The sequence below is a fragment of the Acyrthosiphon pisum genome, chromosome A2 (assembly GCF_005508785.2).
Source record: "Acyrthosiphon pisum isolate AL4f chromosome A2, pea_aphid_22Mar2018_4r6ur, whole genome shotgun sequence".
In the NCBI taxonomy this organism is placed as follows: domain Eukaryota; kingdom Metazoa; phylum Arthropoda; class Insecta; order Hemiptera; family Aphididae; genus Acyrthosiphon; species Acyrthosiphon pisum.
The window spans coordinates 31,102,663-31,126,731 of NC_042495.1; the positions used below are offsets into that span (position 1 = coordinate 31,102,663).

The 24,069-nt window shown below is 30.8% G+C and overlaps 3 protein-coding genes and 1 long non-coding RNA gene across 6 annotated transcripts in view; all 4 read right to left on the reverse strand.

Annotated features, from left to right (window-relative positions):
* The window catches only part of LOC100570234, a 41,232-nt gene that overhangs the window by 14,407 nt on the left and 2,756 nt on the right, over window positions 1-24,069 (reverse strand). The window lies entirely within an intron of this gene.
* Window positions 516-15,920, reverse strand: LOC103308538. Of its 3 annotated transcripts, none has more exons than XR_003839550.1 (9): window positions 15,852-15,920; window positions 12,363-12,425; window positions 11,906-11,968; window positions 8,712-8,762; window positions 7,471-8,091; window positions 7,248-7,295; window positions 6,996-7,046; window positions 6,893-6,928; window positions 516-2,195 (listed from the first exon to the last, which is right to left on the reverse strand). It is a non-coding gene; the product is annotated as an uncharacterized LOC103308538 (long non-coding RNA). The 3 variants fall into 3 exon arrangements; XR_001679021.2 differs by lacking the exon at window positions 516-2,195 and adding an exon at window positions 5,073-5,194; XR_510463.3 differs by lacking the exon at window positions 516-2,195 and adding an exon at window positions 5,076-5,184.
* LOC115034206 lies at window positions 20,755-22,050 on the reverse strand. Its single transcript, XM_029490244.1, has 2 exons — window positions 21,395-22,050; window positions 20,755-21,310 (listed from the first exon to the last, which is right to left on the reverse strand). Exons 1-2 carry the CDS (start codon window positions 22,026-22,028, stop codon window positions 20,952-20,954), a joined length of 993 nt encoding a protein of 330 aa, XP_029346104.1. The 5' UTR covers window positions 22,029-22,050; the 3' UTR covers window positions 20,755-20,951.
* On the reverse strand, window positions 22,085-24,023 carry LOC115034205. The gene is made up of 4 exons (XM_029490243.1): window positions 23,869-24,023; window positions 23,724-23,795; window positions 23,564-23,665; window positions 22,085-23,406 (listed from the first exon to the last, which is right to left on the reverse strand). The coding sequence occupies exons 1-4, from the start codon at window positions 23,915-23,917 to the stop codon at window positions 22,109-22,111; spliced, it is 1,521 nt and encodes a 506-aa protein (XP_029346103.1). The 5' UTR covers window positions 23,918-24,023; the 3' UTR covers window positions 22,085-22,108.

The window sequence follows — 24,069 nt, forward strand, 5'->3', positions numbered from 1 at the left end:
TAAACCATTATTTAATAATTTTAGATATCTTGACACAAGTCATTTATTTTCGTCTACAATAAATTTTGTACGAATTAAATAACACTAAGTACACAAATAGACAGAACTGCATTACAAAAAAACTTCAACCATAAAAATTTGAAACAGTGTCAAATTTTTAACTATGATAACGTTAATTGTGCTACAGTTGTTCCATGTGCATGCGTATTTGGTGATGTGCAAACCCGTTTGGCCGAATTCAGTTACGATCTGTAAATACGCGAACGGGATACCCACATGTTTTGTCTTCGGCATACAAGCGCGTGGCATACCAAATGTTACTCTCACCAGATTACGTTTAGGTCTGTTAGTTTAAAATTTAGAGTGAAGTGACCTCTTATAAAATGTAAAGGTAAGATTAATATATAGGTAGTCTCTTAGGATTTTTGTTGTTTTTTATTTTTGATTCGAGTAATGAGTATTTTAAGATGTACACACAATTTACAATTTTAAGAGACTCATTTCTAGTTTTTAAATTAAATTATAATACAAAACCTACGAGGTTGCCTAGATAATAATCATACTTTTAAATTGTATAAGAGGTCGATTCACTCTAATTGTTAAACTAATGGAGAAAATTTGATCTGTAACGCACTGAACGGAGAGACAATATAGCTGGTATGCTAGTACCACGTCTTCATAATGTAGATAATAGATGGATTAATGACTAGAAGACTAAAATCACCATAGCCTCCACCTATCTAACTATATATATATGTGAAATGAGAATCTTTGGTGGCGTGGACCCACGGCAAAACTAACAACCGTGTTTGAGGCGTTTAAGAACATTGAAACGTATAGCGTGGAAGGGTAATCCTGGTAGGTGTGTCAAAAGACCTCAAAACCGGTCCTTAAGTGACGAGGACCTGAGGTGATGAGGGGCAACTTTCTATTCCGCACGGGAAAAACTTACCCGATTGGGAGCATTAGGCTTCCTGCGACACACCGGTAGGTCTATGCAAATCGCAGTGGTGCGTGTTGGATAACACAGCCACAGACCTCCATTTACAAGCCGAATACTCTCGCATAATCCTGACTGAGAATTCCCAAGCCCAGCCAACTCGTGGACGAACGCGTACGTATAGAAGACTGGCTGGGAGTCATCTATCAGAAAGCACTCAAACCCGATGATTCGGTGCGGACACGGCATCTGTCTTAAAAACCATAACGCTCAAAAAGGTCGTGTCGTGACAGTAACCCTATCCCAGCATCAATGCTAGCGGAAAACCAGTTGTTGTGAGAACAGGGAATACTTGGATTCCGAAATCTCATTCCACAGGAGTAAATGAGCCCCCCCGGAAACCAGACTTTGTTAACGCCCGAACGGTACCAGTGCTCCGAGTAGCTTTGTTACGTACGTCCGGCTGGCGTGCGCGTACACCTCGGGTGTCCGCGCGCCCGTGACTTACGTGGATAGCCTCGCGGAGACTGTGGGAGTAGCGTCTTAGTAAGAGAGGAGGAATTTGTCTCAACTCATCGTTCGGTGCTCGCCGACGCGGGACTTTAAACCCACCGATCAGCCTCAAACGAGAGTTGCTGGAAAAACATTGTCTAGCGCTCGGGTGCTCAATGTACCCAGGAGGGATGAGACCGCGCCACACAAGGCGTGAACGAGCCGCCCTTGTAAAATATGACTAAAGGTGTAAAAACACCAGTGGGAGTGGTCTTACGATCCCCGTCATCAGGTTTACGAATAAGTAGTTACTATGAGGCCTGTGTGTTTCGCTGGGTGTCGCGGAGCTGACAAACCACGGCGCTCGTCGACAGCCCGTGTCGCGACAGATGGATACGGGCTTTAAAAGCTTTCTAACACAGTTTCTAATGTCCCGTATATGGTTGATTGCGTGAGGTGATAATCGCAGAAGGCCGTCGTTAGCTCTCTTACGCCTAAGACGGCGCGTGACCGACGTCCTTAACCGATAGATGTGCCACGTTAGCTGAGTGGAAAGACGTTGTTCCGGCGGGAGAGATCTCACCGAGTAGGTTACGAGTAGGGTTCTGTTACGCAGTAATCTGGATTCAGTCAGCCGCTTGTAAAAAACCTTGCTATCATGGGGCGTTCTGGCGTTGTAAACCTGACCAACCTCGACTGCATGGTGCCGTCAACGGCAAAACTTCGAACGCATCAGTCCGATAGGACTGGAAAATTCAGTTTTCTGTCAAAAAGCACAATTTGTTACCGTAAGACTTAAATCATCAACGAATGGGTGGTGCTGGGTACCACATATCTGAACAACGGGTGCGTAACATCTTAATAGCGTTTGACGGAAACGTGGTGGCGGGTGCTATGGTCCGACGGTTGTCATCGGTTAACAACGTTTGTCGTCGATCGTAGCCAACTAGCATCCTATCGATATGGTGGGGTATATGGAGAGGTGATCAATGCGCAGTGACCAATGAGTTTTTAATGTCGTTCTCTCGTGGGCACGAGTATTTATTATGGAAAGCACTTTCAACGAACGTATCTAATGTAGTAATCTAATACTGTGCGGTGGCATACCGTGGAATGAGGATGTATTTCAGATGTAATACATATAGACTTGGTTGAAAATGTTTAAATCGTATTTATTTTTTTGATTCTTCAGTGAAAATTATTCTAAGTCCAAATTGACATATTTACCATATTTAGTTACCCTGACTGGTATGAAGAAGCCTGTGTAAGCTCGGGTGAAACACTTCTGAATTCAGGTGGTTTGTGGGGTTACTTTATAGTCCTAACCACTCTCCCACTGCCTATCATTGAGTATCTATGTTTTCACGGATACTGTGTTCATATACAATGTTCTCGGAAATGCTAACGACCAATGCCTGCTACTGTGCAGTGTGTTATATAACGTTATGTATGATTCGTCATCACATATATATATAATTTTTTCTTATGTGTATTATGATGCATATTATCCATAGGTTAAAATGTAAAAAATGTGTATAGTTTAATACCGGGGTGGGCAAAAGTCACGCAACGTCATCGCGAAAGGTCATTATGCTATCTTTATGACTATTACATGGCGTGTAACTAAAATAGACTTGCGATAATCAGGTAATTAAAAGTCAACATCATTAGGAAGACGTCCACATGTTCTGTAGTACGTAACCAGTACGCAATCACGAGCACTAGCAATGGATTTACGTTCGAAATATTCACTCGAAGAACGCATTTTTCTTGTATCAGCATATTACCGATATGATACTGATTATAATACAATTTTTACAGAGTTTGAGGTGAAATTCCCAAATAGCTCTGTCCCGCGACGTCCCGGTATATTGCGTTGTGTTTAATAAAACATGCCAGTTTGGGTATTTGTATATTTTATTTGTACTGATATATCATATTTTTGAACTACACCCCTTTCTTAGAAATTGTATTAACCAGACTATTATTAATTCGTAAACTTATTTGTTCACTTTTTGTCTGATCTCTAACCTGTTTAGTTGAGATTTTATATTATTAGTATGTTTTGTTTGCAATGCGGTCCTAAGGTCCTATGCGCAGCGGCCAATGAGTTTTTACGATCGTTCCATTGTTGGCACGAGTATAGAAAGCATTTTCGACGAGCATATAGAACACAAAAGAAGAATAACACTATTGATTCTAGGATCATAATATAATGATAATAGTTGACAAAAGAACAAGAATTGACATTTTTTACTCAAAACAAATTCTAGTAAACGAGAGGCGAGATGATTGTCTTCGGAAAAAAGAAATAATAGAATAGGGACAGTTAACAAACAGAAACTGGTGTTTTTAAATAATTTAGTTGACTGTAATTATAAAGCTATTATAACAACATAATTTTACATACATAAATACCTGTAAGCCTACAAAGGAGTTGGGGAGAGAAATACGCAGTATATAAATATTGTACGCCGGACATCGACATCAACTTACAAAAAGTTGAAAATAAATTTTGGTTTTCAAACTATAGAAAAATTGATTGTCTGTCTCACGGGACTGTTGGCTCATTCCGTCCGGAAGGTGACACCCAGGACCGTCGAACCTGGAAAGGATACTGGAGTTGAGACAAATGTGACCGTGCAGCAATCCTCGGCGTCACGTGTCGAGAGGGCGGTGAAAAAGCACCCACGAGAACGGAAGAGTCCTTTAAGTGGCGGCGACGGTGCACAAAAATAACGTCAGCATAATATACAAATATGTACGTACACTACAGATAGTGGTGGCAAAGACGCACACACGTAAATTGGCAACGATTTATACGAAAAAAAAAACAAAAAACGTGCTGAGAAAAGGATCTGAAAAAAAATAATTAACGTTGTTTGTATACGGCGAAAAAATGGAAATATAAGGTACGTGTTATCAACGTATTGTCAACAGCAGCAAAAGTTCGTACCACCCACATGATATTGGTTATGGACGGTGCAACGAAAGCATGATGGAAACGTGAACTAATGACGGCTGTACAGGTGCAGTAGTATTCCGCCACTTGTTCCTCGATGTTGATAGACATGTATTAAACATACATGTTTATTTATTGTTAAAAATTGAGGTTCGGTCGAAACGTTGGGAAAATGCGTAGGTACTGATGCTGTGAATAATCTATTGAAATTTACTAAATATCAGCCTCATCACATATGAGCTTTACAAGAAGCCACTGGGACAACACACATATATATATATATATACTCAATATAAGCCCAGTTAATTATAACCAACACAAACTAGACAAACAAAATGAAGATATTTTAGTTATTTTTAGTGCCTTACAACATGTTGCTTTTATATGCAAATAGAAAATTAATTTTGTATCAAATACTATACATAATATGTCACTCTAATCTTGTTAACTCAACTATATATCGAATAAAAATATATTATTTAAGTCAATCCAGAAACTTAAGACATTGTCTTATTTATTTAAAGATATTTAAATTAATTAATTCATATAACATTATATTCTGTATTTTATATTTATTATTATGTAGTTAAGTTATATAATATTATAATTTATTCATAAGTGTAACATGTCAATATAAATTAATTAGTACAATATGCATATGAAGCTGCATGTTTATCTAAAAAATAAAATAAAATAAAATAACAGTTGATTTATTTAGTTTTTTAATTATGGACTAAATACATTATATTATAGTAGCAATTGATAGTTTACTTGCGTATATATAAGGTACCTGCAAAAGACTTTCTTCTAAATTCCAAGACTTTTAACTAAGGTACAAGTCTTCCCTTAAAATTCCATGTATTCTGACAAATTTCAAAGACTCCCTACTAAATTGCAAGATTTTCCACTAAATTACAAGACTTCCACCTACATTCAAAGACTTCCGTCTAAATTACACGACATCCCACTAAATTAACAGTATTCCCTTTAATTTCCCCGTATTCCGACTAAATCCAAAGACTTCCCACTAAATAATTTTACTTTCCACTACATTCATGACTAAACTGCGTATGACTTGTATGTATTATGACTAGGTTAACAATTATAACTTTATTGATTAAAGAAGGTACGCAATTAAATCAATAGATAGATACATGAATTTTGATAAATTTTCATTCTAATAAAATGTTTTTTAATAAAAAAATTAAATTCATAAGCAATAATATCGCCTGCTGAAGCAAAGAGGGTTGTATCTCTGTTTTCAAATTTTTTTTTTTCAAGTTTCCATAACTGTTTTTGTGTAGTTCAGTATAACATTTTAATTTAAATTATTTTGAAAAATTAAAAATAGACAATTTTTTTATCTTGTTATAAGAATAGTTTTTTCGGTGAATACATTTATCGAAGTCAATAGTACCTAGTTTATTTTTCAGAATTTATTTTAATATCAATATCTTTTTTTGAGTAATTTAATTTTAGAACTTTTTTTTGTCAAGCCTTCTTATTATTACACTTAGTATATTTATAATTTATGTACGCATGGGAGATTTATTTAATCAGTTCATATTATGAGAGTTGATCAGTTTTCGATTCCTAGTTTTTATGATTAGAACATATGACTATTTCAATTAAATTTATTTAAATTTTGTAATTTTGTTGTGATTTATAGCACCTTGTAAGTTATAATTTTTTTTATAATATAACATACAAACCATTGAAATCTCTAAATAATTTTTATGGGTTATATTGTGTAGAAAAATAATTATAAAGTTTATTCAAATTCAAAGAGTATCCAACATAATAAACAAAATTTTCTGAAATTTTAAAAAAAAAATGATGAAAATATTAGAGGTAAATTTCAAATTGAGATACAACCGTATCTCTGTTTTCACATTTTTTTTTCCAAGTTTATAAAAATGTATAACTTACAAGGTGCTATAAATCACAAAAAATTACAAAATTTAAATAAATTTAATTGAAATAGGCACATGTTCTAATCATAAAAACTAGGAATCGAAAACTGATCAACTCTCATATGAACTGATTGAATAAATCTCCCATGGGTACATAAATTATAAATATACTAAGTGTAATAAGAAGGCCTGACAAAAAAAAGTTCTAAAATTAAATTACTCAAAAAAAGATATTGATATTAAAATAAATTCTGAAAAATAAACTAGCTACTATTGACTTCGATAAATGTATTCACCGACAAAACTATTCTTATAACAAGATAAAGAAAATGGCTATTTTTAATTTTTCAAAATAATTTAAATCAACATTTTATACTATACGTGTAACTATAAATAATATAATATATAACTAAAATAAAATAAAAATAATGATTAGAAATAAAGTTATTTTATCTGTCAGGTCTACTGTTACAAATCCTGTGTATTATATATTAGGCAATCAAATTGAACATAAGCTATATATTTATCAACTTCTTGGTTAATATTTGATACCCAGGTAGTTTATATTATTAAAGTAATATTTACCTTTTTTGTACTACTATTTTTTTTCATTTACTGCTTCTATAATATGAAAATACGTAATTAATTATTATGATCTAAAACTAAAATATTTCTTACTAGTATTTACCTATAAATATGCTGTAAGCATTACAATACGCTGCCACTGATCTTAACATTTCTTTGAAAAGATAAAAAAAATAACAGTTTAATTGGATACAATTGTTTATTTTTAGTTAAATATTATTATAGTACCAACTGAATAATAGTTTAAGAATATACGAGTATACTATTATAATTTATAATTTAATAACAATAAATTATTTTGTAACTTGTGAGATTTATATTTTATGGGTTTGTAACCAGTTTAATAAATATCTACCTTGAGGACTATTATGCGCATAATTATAAGCAAACACACCCAGTGGATCTGAAATGATTTGAATTAGGTTCATGTAAGTGCTAATTGTTACTTTATAAATGCTACATTTTATATTTGCATAGACACCTGCATTATACGCAGTTATATATATATATATGTATTATAAAGGCATTAAACATTCAATAATTATTATTATATATTATCGTTGACAAAAACTACTTACAATAAAATACAACATCGATTTTATAAACTGATACTATATATAAGTAACAAAAGATTTTAGTATACACTAGCTGGTCATACAAACATATATTATAAAAGTGTATGTAGGTTTAAAATAAAAAAAAACAGCAAGGAACATGAAAGGTGAGCGGTGCTTGTAACATTAACTTTATGATGATTTATAATATTAAGAGATGTATTAAAAATCTGTGTGTCGTATTAATCACACCACGTAGGAAGAAAACGGCACACGAATATTAACTACCTACATATTAGGTACACCCACAGATAATAATTTTGAAAAAAAAATGAGTTTTTTACAACTACTTGTTAATTACATAATTTATCCTTCTACTGTTAATAGTACGTGTGACCGTTATATTACTGATAAAGTATACAACAAGACTACAATTTACTATATACTATTTTATACTGAATTAATTCCCTCTTCCCTGATCCTGAATTATAATGATATAATATATAAATTTATTATCAAATAATAAAATGTAATATTATATTATTATAACTATGTGATAGCCGGTAAGCAGTCATGTAAACTTACTCATGTCATCCAATTTTTTTTTTAATTCTTCTGGGCTCCAAGGTTCTGTGAATTGATTCGCTATAAAAGTATATATTTTTATATAATATATAACAAAAGTAACAAACTGAAATATTATTTAGTTTTTTTATATTTCAATATAATCAACTACACATAATTCTAATAATTACAACATAAAAATAATATAATATTATTTTAAGTTTTAATTAGGCATGATGCAATGTGGTAGGTTAGTAGTAGGACCCTCAGTTTCTCCTCGAATTTAAACTATGAATAATTTCTGTATAAGCTAGGTTTTTTTTTCTACACTAAACCAATAAATACTATCAGCAATGCAGTGGATTGAGATCAGCCATGGGTGCACAAAAATACACAAAAATGTTGTAAAAGCTGAAATTTATAAATATTATAATATTGTCAAAAGTTCAAACTTTAAAAAAAGCTCCGTCTGTTCTCTTGAGAAGATGTTCAGAAATTTTATTTTTTTTACAGCGTTAAAATCGAACCGTCTAAAGTCTCACAATCTTCTCACAGTGGAGGGTCTAATTTATTTTTTATTGACCGACTGGAACCAACTTAATCATCTATATTACTATATAATATTATAGATTCAATGATCACAGGACATGTAATTTATTATTAAAATATAACACTTCTTATAACTAGACATGTATACTTACTGAATAGATTTTTAACAATTCCAAAAGATTCATCATCTTCAAACCGTCTGTCTAAAAAAAGATAAATTATATTATAATATATAAATCTCAGTTTATAATTTATTGTTTTTATATTTCAATATAATATCCACTACTAATACTTGTGGACCTACGCAATTACAACATATATTTATATAATCATATTCAAATTATTAATTTAGCACAATGCAAGTGTTAGTGTACTTAGCATTGTGAAATAAACCAACAGAATGTCACGGATTTAGCAATCAATTGGTATCTTTTTTAATGTGGTTTAAGCTGCTATAACTCATTAAACTTTTCTTACATCTCTAAAAATAATCTCTGATATTTTTGCGTTATCCAATGGAGTTGTTTTTGAGTATATAAGCTATACAAATACATATGGTTTTAAGGTCAAGTATATTAATTTATTCGGGGGTGTAAGCTGGATAATTCTATGCATGCTTGTACATGATCTACCCGAGTAACCAATAACTATCAGTTATATCCAAAAAAGAAATAATATAATTTTTAGTTTGACTATTGTCTATTAATCATGAAACCAAATGGACAATTATTAAAAAGGTTATAAACTCCGCTATAGAAAATCTCAGAACAGAATCGAGATCCAGCAAAATGAACAATTGGTTCAATAATGAATGTTTGGAAGCGGTTAAAAAACGTAATGAAGCCCGTTTGAACATGATACAAAAACCATCGATAGAAAATCAAGCAAAATATAAACATTATAAAGAGATAGTAAATAAGACAATTAGGAGAGAAAAAAGACTAGCTGAAAAGAAAGCACTAGAAAAACTTGATGAAGAAAGAAATAACCCAAGAAAATTTTTCAAAAACTGTAAGTACCTTAAGCAAGGTTTCAAACAACACACACTCTTTCTAAAAAAAACGACCAGAATGAACTGATCTCGGAACCAGGAGACATATAACAACATGTTAGAAAGCACTTCGATACCCTACTAAACGCGAGTGAGACAAATAAAAGCACCAGAACTAGATATGAAGAACTGATCTTTCAAACGGCTGGACCAGAAAGTAGAGAACCAAACTTGGAAGAAATCGAAGATATCATCAAAAATCAAAACAATCACAAAGCCCCAGGAGAAGATGACATAAATTCGGAACTATTCAAAATAGCGGGGAAAGATATAATGAAAGAAATGCAATCCCTGATAAGTGATATATGGCGTAACGAACAGATCCCTAATGATTGGAAGACAGGAATAATTTGCCCAATCTTAAAGGAATGGAGATATTGGGATAGCGTCGAATTATCGTGGAATATCTTTGTTGGTCTCGGCGTATAAAGTACTGACAATAGCATTACTAAGAAGACTAGAAGTATATGCAGAAGAAATATTATCAGAATACCAAACTAGATTTAGAAGAGGAAAGTCTACCACCGATCTTTTTTTTTATATTTAGACAATTAATTTGAAAAATATTACGAGTACGATAAAGATCTTCATATTCTGTTCGTAGATTTTAAACAAGCGTACGACAGTATAGACCGAGAACAATTATGGATTGCACTTAGAAATTTTAGAATACCTAAGAAAATCGTGAAATTAGTTGAAATATGCAACCAACAGACCTTCTGCAAAGTACGTTTCATGGGAGTGACATCTGAAAATGTTGAATGTAAAACCAGTTTGAGACAAGGAGACGCATTATCGCCAGTACTTTTTAACTTGGCCTTGAAAAAGTGATAAGAGACATCCGGGAGGAACAAGAGATGGAAATAATTGGGGTTAACACAATTTTACCATATGCAGATGACATCGTCATTCTAGGAATATCCCAGAAAGAAATTGAAGAAAAGGCAAAGAAACTATTTATAGCTAGTCATAATATGGGTTTATATGTTAATGAAGCCAAAACAAAATATATGGTTATGTCAAGGCAGGTGACCCCAAAGAATAATATCAAGATAAATGGATACTCATTCGAGCAAGTGGAAGAATTTAAATATCTGGGGGTAAATATTAACGGAAAAAATAATATGCACCAAGAAATCAAGCTTAGAATGTGTGCAGCGAATAGAAGCTATTACGCTATGAAAGAGATGTTCTCATCAAAGCTTCTGGCACGCCGAATGAAAGAGAGGTTATATATCACATATTTGCGCCCCATAGCAACATATGCATGTGAAACATGGGCAAGTACAAAAGGAGATGAAGAAAAACTCTCAAGCTTCGAAAGGAAAACTTTGAGGAAAATATATGGGCCAGTGTATAATGTGAATTCAGGGATATTCGAAAGAAGAAAGAACGACGAGATACAAAGACTTTTTAACAATCCAAGTATATGCCAATTCGTTCGTAGTAAGATAATTGAATGGGCAATCCACGTATGGCGAGCAGAAGGATGCCTCACACGGAAGGTTATGGTGGGGAACCCAACTGGAAAGAGACCCCTGGGGAGACCACGTCATAAATGGTTTGATTCGGTGAAGAGAGACCTGTCAAAAATAAACAACGCCTTCAGCATCGACATGGCAACGGATAGGGATCAGTTGAGAAGGATTGTGGAAGCGGAAAAGGACCTCAATGGCCCGTATAAATAGGCCAAAAGAAGAAGAAGAAGAAGATTGTCTATTATAATCTGCATCCAATTACAAAAATTTAAACAAAAAAAAAAAGAATCAATTTCCACAGTAGATCTCAAGATCCCTGTTTGACAATCTCTTTAAAATAATATTATCAGAAGATTCTTGTTGTACATCTAAGTCATTAGATTAACCACTATTCCAAAATTTAATTGTATGAGCTTCATACAACTTCTAAGTTCATACGTTTTGTATTTTTTAAGATGTAGCATTTAGTACCTATTTAGTTACATTATTACAAGTATCATGCCAAGATTAATTTCAGTACGACGATTTCCACACTTCCCAATTAATGAAATGTCATATTATATCAATAATTACAATAGTAACAACGTGATAGAAGATACGTATGTATTGACATTGTAAAAAAATTAGGTATTGCTCTACGTATTATGTATCCTTAATACATATTTGATAATATGATTAATGATTAGTGCGTGTTTTTATTTGTACCTTTTACCTTTTGTAATATAATTTATCATCTATATGTAAGCACATTATACATTATACATTAAACAAATTTAAATATAACACTAGGTGCAAGTAACTTGTAACTTATACTTACTGTCAACAGATACTTCAGGTGCATCGTCAGAATGTATAATGGTATTGAGTTTAGGTTTTTTATCTGTGTAATAAATAATATTTAAACTTGAAATAAAACACGAGACAACTAATGACAACGGACCATATTATGGAATGTGGATGGTCCGATATACATATATATGTACGCATCAGGTACATGTATACATTATACGCACTCCTCTTACATACACGCGACACATGAAATGCATAAATAATATTCTACAACTCCCAGATCAAACTTTTAGTAAAAACAACACAATAAATTATCAGCGAAGCCAGACAACGACGTATATTATAAAATATTAATGATTAGTGCGTATTTTTATTTGTACCTATTACCTATTGTAATATAATTTATCGTCTATATGTAAGCACTTTATATATTATTCAAATTTAAATATAACACTAGGTGCAAGAAACTTGTAACTTATACTTACTGTTAACACTTGTTTCAGGTGCATCGTCAGAATGTTCAATGGTCTTGAGTTTATGTTTTTCATCTGTGTAATAAATAATATTTAAACGTGAAATAAAACACGAGACAACCAATGACAATGGACCATACTATGGAATGTGGGTGGTCCGATATACATATTATATACCTACGCATTAGGTACATATTGTATACATTATGCGCACTCCTCTTACATACACGCGACACATGCAACGCATAAATAATATTCTACACCTCCCCGATCAAACGATTAGTAAAAACAACACAATCAATTATCAGCAGCGCCAGATGACACCGTATATTATAAATACATGAATGCTTTCTTACGTATTTATATACAATATACATATATATTATATACTACAATACCCCTTCGATAATTTTCCGATTAAGACGTTCGGTCAAAATAAAACAATAAATTACCATTGCTACCTTTGTCGTACCGCCCAAAATAAGAAAGGATATCAATACTTTAATATCACGTATTAATCGATACATATCAGAAAAAGAGATTACACAGAAATCATATTATATAAGGACCCTACAGAATCGATCCAACAACAGTGTCTCTCAGAAGAAGACCCATGCACAACGTCCACGCCAGTCGACATCACGACACTCTTCCGTTACTGTTCAAGGGAGCGCTTATAGCGTATATGCGTTTACAGTATAATATACGGTTCCAAGCCAAAACGGCGTAAACGACAGTTTTTACAAAACACGTTTTTTCGTTTCATGATGTAAACGCCAGAATGACGAACCGATTAAGCTTACTATCGTGTCGAATGGTCAACTGTACGATTTTATATTAATTTTAAAAGATTGTGTCGTAAACGACATTAATTAGCAGGTGTGCTATTTAAATGAAGTTTAAACGTCAAAAGTAGGCTTAAGCGACATCATTTTACTAATTTATGCTTTAAGTGGCTACACTGCCGCTTACATCATATTTACATTTATCACATATTTTTCTTTTGGCGGTTACAGCAGATATTATTTGATAACGAGACGTCATACGGTACCAGGCTATTGAAGATCGCGATATCGCGATATGATATTATTTATATTAAACTATTTAAGTATTATACATTTTTACAATTACCTAGTATATAAATTATTTAGTGCTAACAGTTAAGATTGATTAATAATTATTATTAACAACCTATAGTTTCTATAGTTATTACGTGAATAGTTTCTTAAGTAAGTATTTTAATATTATATTGTTTATTATAATATAGTAATTACAAATAACCATGTTATCTATTATTATTATCTATTATCTATTACTAAAAACATATTATTTCACCAACAAAACATTATTACGTCGTTCGATACATGATTAAAATTAATACCACGGAGTGCGGACGTCTGTATACGTCTGTAGTCTGTACATGATTAATACTAATTGGTCGCTTACATCACATTATCATGTATATTATGTCGTTTAAGCTTAGAATATAATGCCGTTTACATCAAAAAACTGCTAACTTAACATTATTAATGTTGTTTATAGCATACTTTTATTTTATATAATTTATTAGTTTTTACTACAATTGTTGAATTGCAATCATTATTGAAAATTGATATTCTAATTAATTAACATTATTCCCTATTTTATTGTAGGCTTAATAATGACGACTAGATCAAAAATTAAATGATAAATATATTTCAAGAATTGATTTGTGTATTATGTACTATTTTTAATTTCATCAGGACTACCTAAGACTGAATAAGTATTTTAAATGTTGAATATTTAGTTATTTTATGGTGAAAAACACTGATAATTTTTATACTGTTTTTAATTTTGTCAGAACATAGTAAATAATAAAACTGATAAATTGTTTTTAAATAATATTATTGTTTTTGTTTATTTTTTTATAAGGTTGAACAGTGCCGTAGCCAGGGGGAAGTTGCTAAGAGGCTTTAGCCATCCATCTCCTATACAAAATTTCTGGCTACGCCACTAAGGTCGATTAAGTTTTCCTATTACCAATTGTTTTATAATTTTTATTGAATAAGAAAAATGATATATTTTTTATGTATTGATTTGTTTTTATTCTCAAAATTAAAAAAGTATAGATGAATTAGAATTAGAATCGTTACATACATTATTTTATAGTAAATAATACTGTTAAATACTTTTCTATTGCTTTTATTATTATTATATATATAACAAACGGGAATATTGAGCAAAAAAAAATTATTTCGTAATTTTCGGCACTTACATCATATAATTTGAATTATATTAAAATTAAAAAAACACAGGTAAGTTATGTTATGTGGAGTAAGCGACCAATAATTTTTTGGTTGCTTGGTAATCAGTAATCTTTTACATTTATAGTATTTGGGTTATTAAATATTGAAAACAATACTGTATTCAACATTTTATTTAATGAACATGAATTTATATAACGAACATTTGATAGTGAAAATTGATGAAAACATTTTTTTTTTTTACGAATTTTGTTTTTACTCTCCTGAACATTTTTACAATTGTCGTTTACGCCATTTTGGCTTGGAACTGTCGAATATGTATATTGGATTATCTCAGCATTCGGTATGATTGTCTGAATTAGTTATCTCTCTATCAGACAAATTCACATTGTTCAATTTTTCCACTCACCTACCCATTAATCTTTTAAAATCATAAAGTTCTGTGACTATCATCATATCGTAATCCCGTTAAATTATTATTACACAATTACATTTTGAACATGAATATAGCAATAAGTGCTCGTTAACTTAAATTACATCTGGTTGGCGAATTGACTATTTGTACTCTTGCCACGAATGTAGCAATTCTAAGAGCTGTGTTCAAGGTATAAATGTGTAATAATAAATGTTCATCACTGTACATTACATTCGGTTGGCGAATTGACTTATGTACTCTTGCTACGAATGTAAAAATATTTAACACTTATTTTGGTACACAAGACATTGTTCATCAAAACAAAATGCTCATTAACGTAAATTACATTCGGTTGGCGAATCGACTGTATATACTCTTGTTACGAATGTAGGAATCTTAAGCACATGGTAATAGTCACAATTATAAAAGAGTGTAAGGTGTACGAAATTCTACAGATTATATAAACCAAGATACATATATTGGCATCATGATATCGACTGTCGAACACGACCCCGAAGACACGACACGACCTCTTCCCTGATGCAGAGTTATAAATATATATATATATTAAATTATAGGATTTCTTCAAATAATCAAATGTAATAATGTAAGGATTCTAATAGTTACTATGTGTTTGCCAATAGGTATGCATTTACATTAGAACAACATAAGGATCGATTTACGTATTATCATTATTACCATAACATAATATTTGATTATATGACTAATACGTTTTTGTATCTCCTACCTTTTTTAATATATATAATCATCAAAAATTAATTAATGCATTATAAAATATTTAAATATAACATTATAAATGACTACTATCTAATGTATACTTACAGAAATCTATTAGTATGGTCTGAAATTTACCATCATTTTTTATGTCTATAAAAAGTATATAACATTATACAATAGGTCAATCTCAGTTTGTTATTATTTTTATATTTCATTCTAATCAACTACACAAACTTGTGAACTCAGTGGCAATATAAAAATATAAACTATTTAGCCTGATAGAACGAATATTGATACTCAATTTTCCGTACCTAATGGATAGATTATCTAACCAAAATATCATGCTCGAATTATTATGTTTAAATATCACAATAGCTTTTATATTTCTTGAAAAGTCAATGACATGATTGATAATGTCAAATCTCAAAAAAGAGCTATGAAAATTATATGGATGGTCAAAGGTTAATAGAAAAGAATTTTAAGAAAATCTAAGAAATATAATATGTTTACGTACCAATATATATATAAGTGTATGTGAGAGGTGGAAATCCAAAACGTACTATTGTCCAAATACTGATTTTTTAGGAGAAGCGATTTTCTGTATCTTAAAATTTCCAATAAAAACTAACCATTTATAACCAGTTAAATCATTTTGAAAAAAAGATTTTTTTTTTTAAAATTATTTAATAATATATTATTTATCTTTAAAACGATTCAAATGTGTTAAATATTCTATAATTATATTATTAATTTAATTTAAAACTTAATTAAATACTATAAAATTACATTTTAGTACGTTTTGGAAATAGCTCATTTTTATATAGATAATGATTTGTTCCTTTTCTTTTAACATGGGCCGTAGTACATTTTGGCGTAAAACTGGAAAAAGTACGTTTTGATTTTCTAAAATATATCATTTTTATGTATGGAAAAGGTTCATTTTGGATTAATCAGTCATTTTTAATCTCAAATTTGACCAGGTAATAGAACGTTTAGATCTTTTGTGACAACGCCAATCTATGTATCTTTATTTTTTCCATAAGAATCGATACCAAAGTCGATTTTGTCAATTTTGGCAATAGAACGTTTTGGACCACCCTTCATGTATGGACTGCTTGTTAAATACAAAAAACAAGTAGTGAACGTCAAGGATAATTGAATACTATTCCTCTTTTGAAAAAACCCTTCATAATTTTTATATTACTAATTTTGTGCATCGTCTTTGTATCGAGGGCAGTAAGTGCAATCAATTGGACGAGTAATGGATGTACCATAGGTACCGTCACGGTGGACAGACACAACCACCACTTACAGTTTTCTAACAATGTTAGTCGTAATTAATTAGTGCTCTTTTATTAAATTAAAAAATGAACGTACCTTTCCTTATTGATACAACTCCATACTTATACATTTGCTCTATAAAAGTTTTGATTATAAATAACAGCAAATAAATCTTTATAAAAACAATTCATCCGTACGTTTGTGCCAATCGACTAATTTTATGTTTTTCATTTTGAACGTGCCAAGTCAGATGGATAATGGATATTGGTCCATCCGAAGTTAAATAAAGTTATATCTTTAAGTTCCGTGTGGCTTGAAGGGTGCCTATAGATTTATATGTGTACATGTTATAATATGATTTGCATCATACACTTTTGTAGATCACGCATTATTGTTTTTTTCATTTTACGACAAAATAAATTTTTTTTGTTAAATTAAATTGTTGCTACTGGTCATATATTATATTACTACTTTAATTGAAAGAAATATGGCATATACATTTTATACAAATATATTTATTGAAAGTTTAAATCTTAAGCTGGAGCAACCTTGGTCGGGACAGAAAGTATTAATAATGATGGTAGTTTATTGTGTAAGTAGGGTCTGATGTGAGGTGTTTTAAACACGAAAACGACTACTAAACGATTTGCAAGAGGTGATGGCTGAAATTGACCCAAAACTGAAATGATTTTCTGTTCGTACCACATTTTCTATTTGTAATTATGCTAAAAGATTAAAAATCAGGGCTTGAAACCGATTGACAAAATTTCAGTTTGGTTTCGATTTTGTATATCTACCGTTGATAATTTTTTCGATTTTGGTTTCAATTTTTCAATACCGGTATTAGGTAATTTAGGTTTTAGTTACGGTTTGTATACCATTTCCAATTTATATAATTTCATACAAATATAGATTTAATACTTATTTAGACATCACAATATTAAGTTACTATACCTATAAATAACATTTAAAATAACTACCTAAAAGAATTAAATTATTCCTTACTACAAATGCGTGTTAATTTACAGATATTTATCACCATATTTACTATACAAAAAACTCAATATGAAATATATTAATACTAAAATCCAAGAACAGCGCTAATTGAATTATATCTTATATTTAATATTATTAAAATACTAGTTTAATACTTCTGATAAGTCCTGACTACATAATTGAAAAATAATAATACAATATATCTTTAAATTTAATATTATCTGAATATTTAGCTCTTTGCCATGTGATATTTAGTTGATTTATACTATGCATATAATAATATATTAGTTTCAGTTCTAAAGTTTATGATTGATACATTATATTCATTAAATAACTTTATTCGTTTATTTAAAACAAGTTACAATTGTCCCATTTTGTAAGTTCTCCGATTAATAATTTTAAAATGGCAGGTATTTTGATCATAGAATTACAACTATATGGTATATTTTATTTTATTAAATGCAGCTACGGAACTTCATTATAACACACTGAATCAATTAAATTTGAAATCGTATGACAATTCTTTATTCTTATAAAATGTTTTATTTAGTTTAGGCACTGTTTAGCCATTTAGTGAGTTCTGAATTTTGCAGTTTATATTTTATTTTAATATCACTATGTTTTAGAATTTAATATAAATAAAATAAATTATACACATCATTAAATCATAAATGTGCCATAAACAATAGAATCCACATAATATAATGTTTTCTCCGTCTTAGATATACGCATATGTAATATACCAAAACGAATGTCCAACAGTTACAAATTTGTACTCTTATCTTAAATATTATTGTAAATTGACCTATAGTGAATCATAAGTTAAGAATGTTGCCTTGTCTCTTTGGGTTTTTACGGTGTTTTAATTTTTAGGTGAATTATATTGGCATTATCAAATATTATTATTTTACAATTTGTAACGAGACAGAATAATACCTACGTAAATTACTAGAGCGCGCAGTGCACACGTTACCACCGTCGATACGCATACCGACACGCCACTGGTCGACGAACCGCGTACTATCAAGTGTGTTGTGTCCAACAATAAGCGTCGGGCACACACACTAGATAGCGCACACTTCCATTTCAGTTTAAAACATCGTAGGAAAATCGTTAATTACCATTTCATAATTAAATCAAATCACTAAAACAATTACATCAACATAAAGTGCGCATCTCATAACATCCACTATCATCAACACGAACCGATCTAACCGCATGAGATCAGTCAAAACAAGTCAAAGACGTATTACACAACACGTAATTATTCTTCATAGCAGCTACCGTAGTAGTGCATATATAGCCCCAACCACCGTCACGAAACATAACAACAAATCGTATTCGCTTGCCGTATCTGGAGCCTCCTTAGGTTCAAACAGTGCGACCAAGTATTACCGTCTATTCTCCTCTGTGACTGGGACCTCTTCAGGTTCAAACAGCGCAGACGAGAAGTTTTTGTTTTAAATACCCTCGTTGTCCGAACGTCGTCGCCGTCGTCGTCCGAACAGTGCCGTACCTACTCTCACACATAAACAAATTGTTACCGCCGCTGCTATTGATAACGCTAAACCGTTTCCGCCGCCGTACCTACTCGCATACGCACATGCCGCGGAAAACCACACTATTTATTCGCCACACCATTATTAATTTGTGTCCAATAACCAAACCATTCATATCGTATTGCCATTGACCACAGGAGCCGTGGGTCTGCAGTACTCACCGACGTTTCAAAGACCGACAAAAAGAAGCATATTCCGATCAGATTGAATATCTGCCGTGAGTCAATCCAATCACTTAGTTTATATAATTCATTCCTCGTTATATGTTTTTTTTAAATGTACGTCGTCTTGAACGACTAAAATTGATTTAAAAGAAAATATTGTACAAATAAATAAGTAATAACACAATATGTTTCAATAAAACAGTTAATAATATTATGAACCAAAAATTGTCTACGCGTTCAATTATTTTATTACACAATATACTCATCACTCACTTAAATATTTGAGTAAATTTAAAAACCAACGAGTGAACACAGTAAATAATTTTACATTTAAGTTTGATAATGGGTAAAATCACTCTTATATATTTTAAGCCGACCACACGCACTAATTTGAACTGTAAGTTTTAATATATTATTATGGGTTAGTAAGACGGAAAAAAACATTCATAAGCCGGTACGAAAGCTTCTCAAATAACCCCTAATCAATTGACTTATTGAACTATGTACTTGATCGTTGTGTAATAATAGTTTATTTTTCATATTATTTTAAAATCAAAATTACAGACTAACAAATTTTTATACTAAGTACTGTAGAAATATGATTACGTTGAGTGAAACTCAACGTATTTGTAAGAGAAATATGATGTGTATACTTTAAAGTAAAATCAAATTACTTACTATAGCATGTGACTAATCTATCAAATTCTAAATAATTAAATTAAAAAATGTATTAGGTATTTTACCAACAAAACGAGAGCAAGATAGTTGACAACATCTAAGAGAAAGTCACAACCGCTGACAAACTTACATGCGTAGTAAAATATTAATATATAGGCATTTCTTTAAGAATAATATCTTTATCATTAAGTTTTATTTTCAGTTAATTATAATTAAAAACACAAAATTTGTTCTGTAGAACATAAATTTGCTATTAAAAGATATCTCCGTTTGTGATATCATGTGGTCATGGAAAAGTTACTTCTAATAATTAATATGACATTGGCATGGGCGGATAGGCCAATTTTGGCCTACCGGGAAATTTTACAAAGGGGCCCCAAACATGAAAAAAAAAGTCGCTCGCTTCGCTCGCAAGTACATTACTATATCAATTTTATTAAGTACCACATCAAAATAAAGCATAACACATAACCAACAATGTATAACAAAACAATTTTTTACTATTTAATCAAATTTAGTTTTTCATTTTAACATAGTAACATTCTACCAAATACTGGGCTTCTAGCTCCTAATTTATTTATGATGTCTTCGGAATCAATTTTGTTGAGAATATCTTTTTCTACATTCATTAGCAACATACTCTCTAATACATTCTGACCTATTGTATTTCTTAAATAATTTTTTACAAATTTTAATTTCGAAAATGTACGTTCAGATTCTACTTGTGTAATGGATAAAGTAAGCATAAATTTATATGCAAAGTGGAGGCCACGATATGTATTTGCGTATAAATTATATTTCACCAACACTTCATAACAGCAGGTTACACAATACTTGGTACTGGCACTATGCACACATACTATAATATCATCATCACTCTTGAGTCCTAGAACAAAACATAAAATAAAATATAACATAATTATTGATGATTTTATTTTTTAATATTTATGTAATAATAAATATAGATTACCATTTTCTGAATCATCACCATCATCAGTAACTTGATTATTTAGTTCATCATACACACAAGCAATGGTTTTTTTCAATTCTCTCCATTTAGATGTAAAGTCAACATATTCATTTCTAAGATCATCGTAAGTTATGTCCGGAATAAAATTTCTGATTTTTTCATATATTTTTATTAAAGCATTTGTTGGAAGTGGTAAATCTAGTTGAAAATTGTTTGGGTCAAGACAAGAAAAATCTGCACATAGTTGTTCATGTTTTTCAAATCTTGATGAAATACTTTCAATAACAGTATCAAATACTTGGTTATAAACATTGATTTCAAATGCCCGTAATGGATCTGTAATAGGATCATCTATTGATTCATAGTCAGTAAATTGTCTTTTTTTTTTTCTTACTCTAATATGAGGTAACTCATTTAGAATTTCTAAAGTATTATTCTCCATTTCATCAAATTTTTTATTGGTATATTCAACAAAAGTATTGGCTGCTTCTTTTATACATTGAAATTGGCGGGCACAGTCTTGTAAATCATTCAAAGTTTGTTTCACCATTTGATAAGCTGCAATTATATTAACTCCATGCCCTTGTAAATATTTTGATAGAGGAGTGGTTTTTTTAAAAATTCGCAAGTACATTTGGGCAGTTAAAATAGTTTCATATTTTAACAAACCTTCTTTTAAATTTTTTGCCTTGAATCGAGCATCTGGAGTTATACCTAAATTGTAGTTATGAGATCAACATACAATCCATTTTCGGGTTCATTAAATTGTCCAAAAACCTTTGTCAATGCTGCATCTTTGGACCACCATCTTGTTTCGCCGATTGTACATATTTTTTTTTTGGAATTTTTGGTTATCCATATGTCCATACGTTTATATGACTCACGTATAAATACCGCACATCCTTGCAAGATACCAAACAAAGAAATAGATTGGACAATTTTGCTTGTAATATCACTAATAACTAAATTTAATACATGTGCATAACACCATACATGTACTTGTTCAACTGCTGCTTCGCTCATTTTCGTGGAAAATCCATTATAAACTCCTTGCATATTTGCAGCTCCGTCGGTTGCGTTTCCTATACAGCATTTTGGGTCTAGATTCATATCTTTGAGAACTTTTAAGAGTAACTCAACAAAATCGGAGCCTTTACTTGAGCTACACCTTACCATACCAACTAATCTTTCAAAGACAGATGTACCATTTACATATCTTAATATTATTGAGCATTGATCTGTAACAGATATATCTTGTGTTGTATCGAGTTGTACAGAATATATTACAGCATCTTTCACTTCATTAGAAATTGTAAATTTGATATTTTTAGCAATAATTTCAAGAATATAATTAATTGTAGTTTTTGATAAAAAAGTAACTTGACCTCCTCCTTGTTGGGCTCCAGAATTATGACATTTTAAACTTTTTTTTACAACTTTATCTAAATGTGATTTAAGCAAGGAATCATATTTACTAATAAGTAAAGTTATTTCCAAAAAATTGCCATGGTCTAAGGAAGAATCGTCGAGTGAATAAGCAGCCTCATTTGTTTTACCTCTATAACTTAGTCCGCGCTTTCCAATTAACTTTAACACATCAATAAGACGAAGTAATACATTTCGATTGTTTTCAACTTGTATTTTTCTTATTGAACCAAGTCCGTGTGTTAAAAGTGAATCCACTGAGGAAAATTGCTTTTTCATCAAATGAGCATCAACATTTAATTTGTGTGTTATTGTTTCTTCGTGATCACTGACTCGCTCATATACATGTTTCCAGACAGAAAATCCTTTGGAAAATGATCCAGAACCATCACCATAACAAAGACATATATTGCAAAATAAAGCTTTTTTCTTAACACAATAAGATATCCATTTACGATGACCTCCATCCTTACGGTTGTACAATTTTGAAGGTCTGAATGGAATGTTGGTTTTCGGTTGATGAGGATGGAATGACCAAAAGCTTGTAAAATTAATACTTCTAGGTTTTATAAACATATCAGTAGCCTCTGTAAAAAAAAAAGTTATACTAGTTTAAAATTATAGAATTCAAATTTACGTATAACATTTATTATAAACTATTATTATTAGCACTCAGTGTGCTGAAACATTTTAATTTACAATAAAAAAATGTAAAAAAAATGTAGGTGTATATTATATAGGTACCATTATCAATATTTGAAGAGGTTTCAACTATTTCCATGGTATCAACATTTTCAATTGTATTAACTTGATTTTTTTCATTGTCTTGTTTTGAAGCATTGACATCTAGAAAGTAGTTTTAGTTTTTAAAATAGTTTAGGTAAAAAAGTTAACTAGAAATTACCATTATCACTATTCAGATTTTCTCTTTCATTTTCAATAGCAGTACTGTTATATTTTTTCAAATTACTGTCACCTACAGATTATAATTGGAAATTAGATTTATATAATTAAAAATTAGGTATATAATATTATAATTATATAGGTACCATTATCAATATTTGAACAGGTTTCAACCTCGGTTTCAACTATTGCCATGGTATCAACATTTTCAATATCTTTAATATCTTGTTTTGAAGAATTGACATCTAGAAAGGGAAGTTTTCATTTTTAAAATAGTTTAGGTAAATAAGTATAGAAAAATAATTTGAAATTACCATTATCACTATTCAGATTTCTCTTTCATTTTC

Excerpts from the sequence above, each read along its gene's own strand:
- LOC115034206 (XM_029490244.1), bottom strand. The coding sequence starts at position 22,028 with ATGTACTTGCGAATTTTTAAAAAAACCACTCCTCTATCAAAATATTTA. Across the intron at positions 21,311-21,394 it reads TGGTGATGATTCAGAAAATG|GACTCAAGAGTGATGATGAT; the intron begins GTAATCTATATT and ends GTTTTGTTCTAG.
- LOC115034205 (XM_029490243.1), bottom strand. The coding sequence starts at position 23,917 with ATGGCAATAGTTGAAACCGAGGTTGAAACCTGTTCAAATATTGATAAT. Across the intron at positions 23,796-23,868 it reads CTGTTCAAATATTGATAATG|GTGACAGTAATTTGAAAAAA; the intron begins GTACCTATATAA and ends TATAATCTGTAG. Across the intron at positions 23,666-23,723 it reads AAATCTGAATAGTGATAATG|ATGTCAATGCTTCAAAACAA; the intron begins GTAATTTCTAGT and ends ACTACTTTCTAG.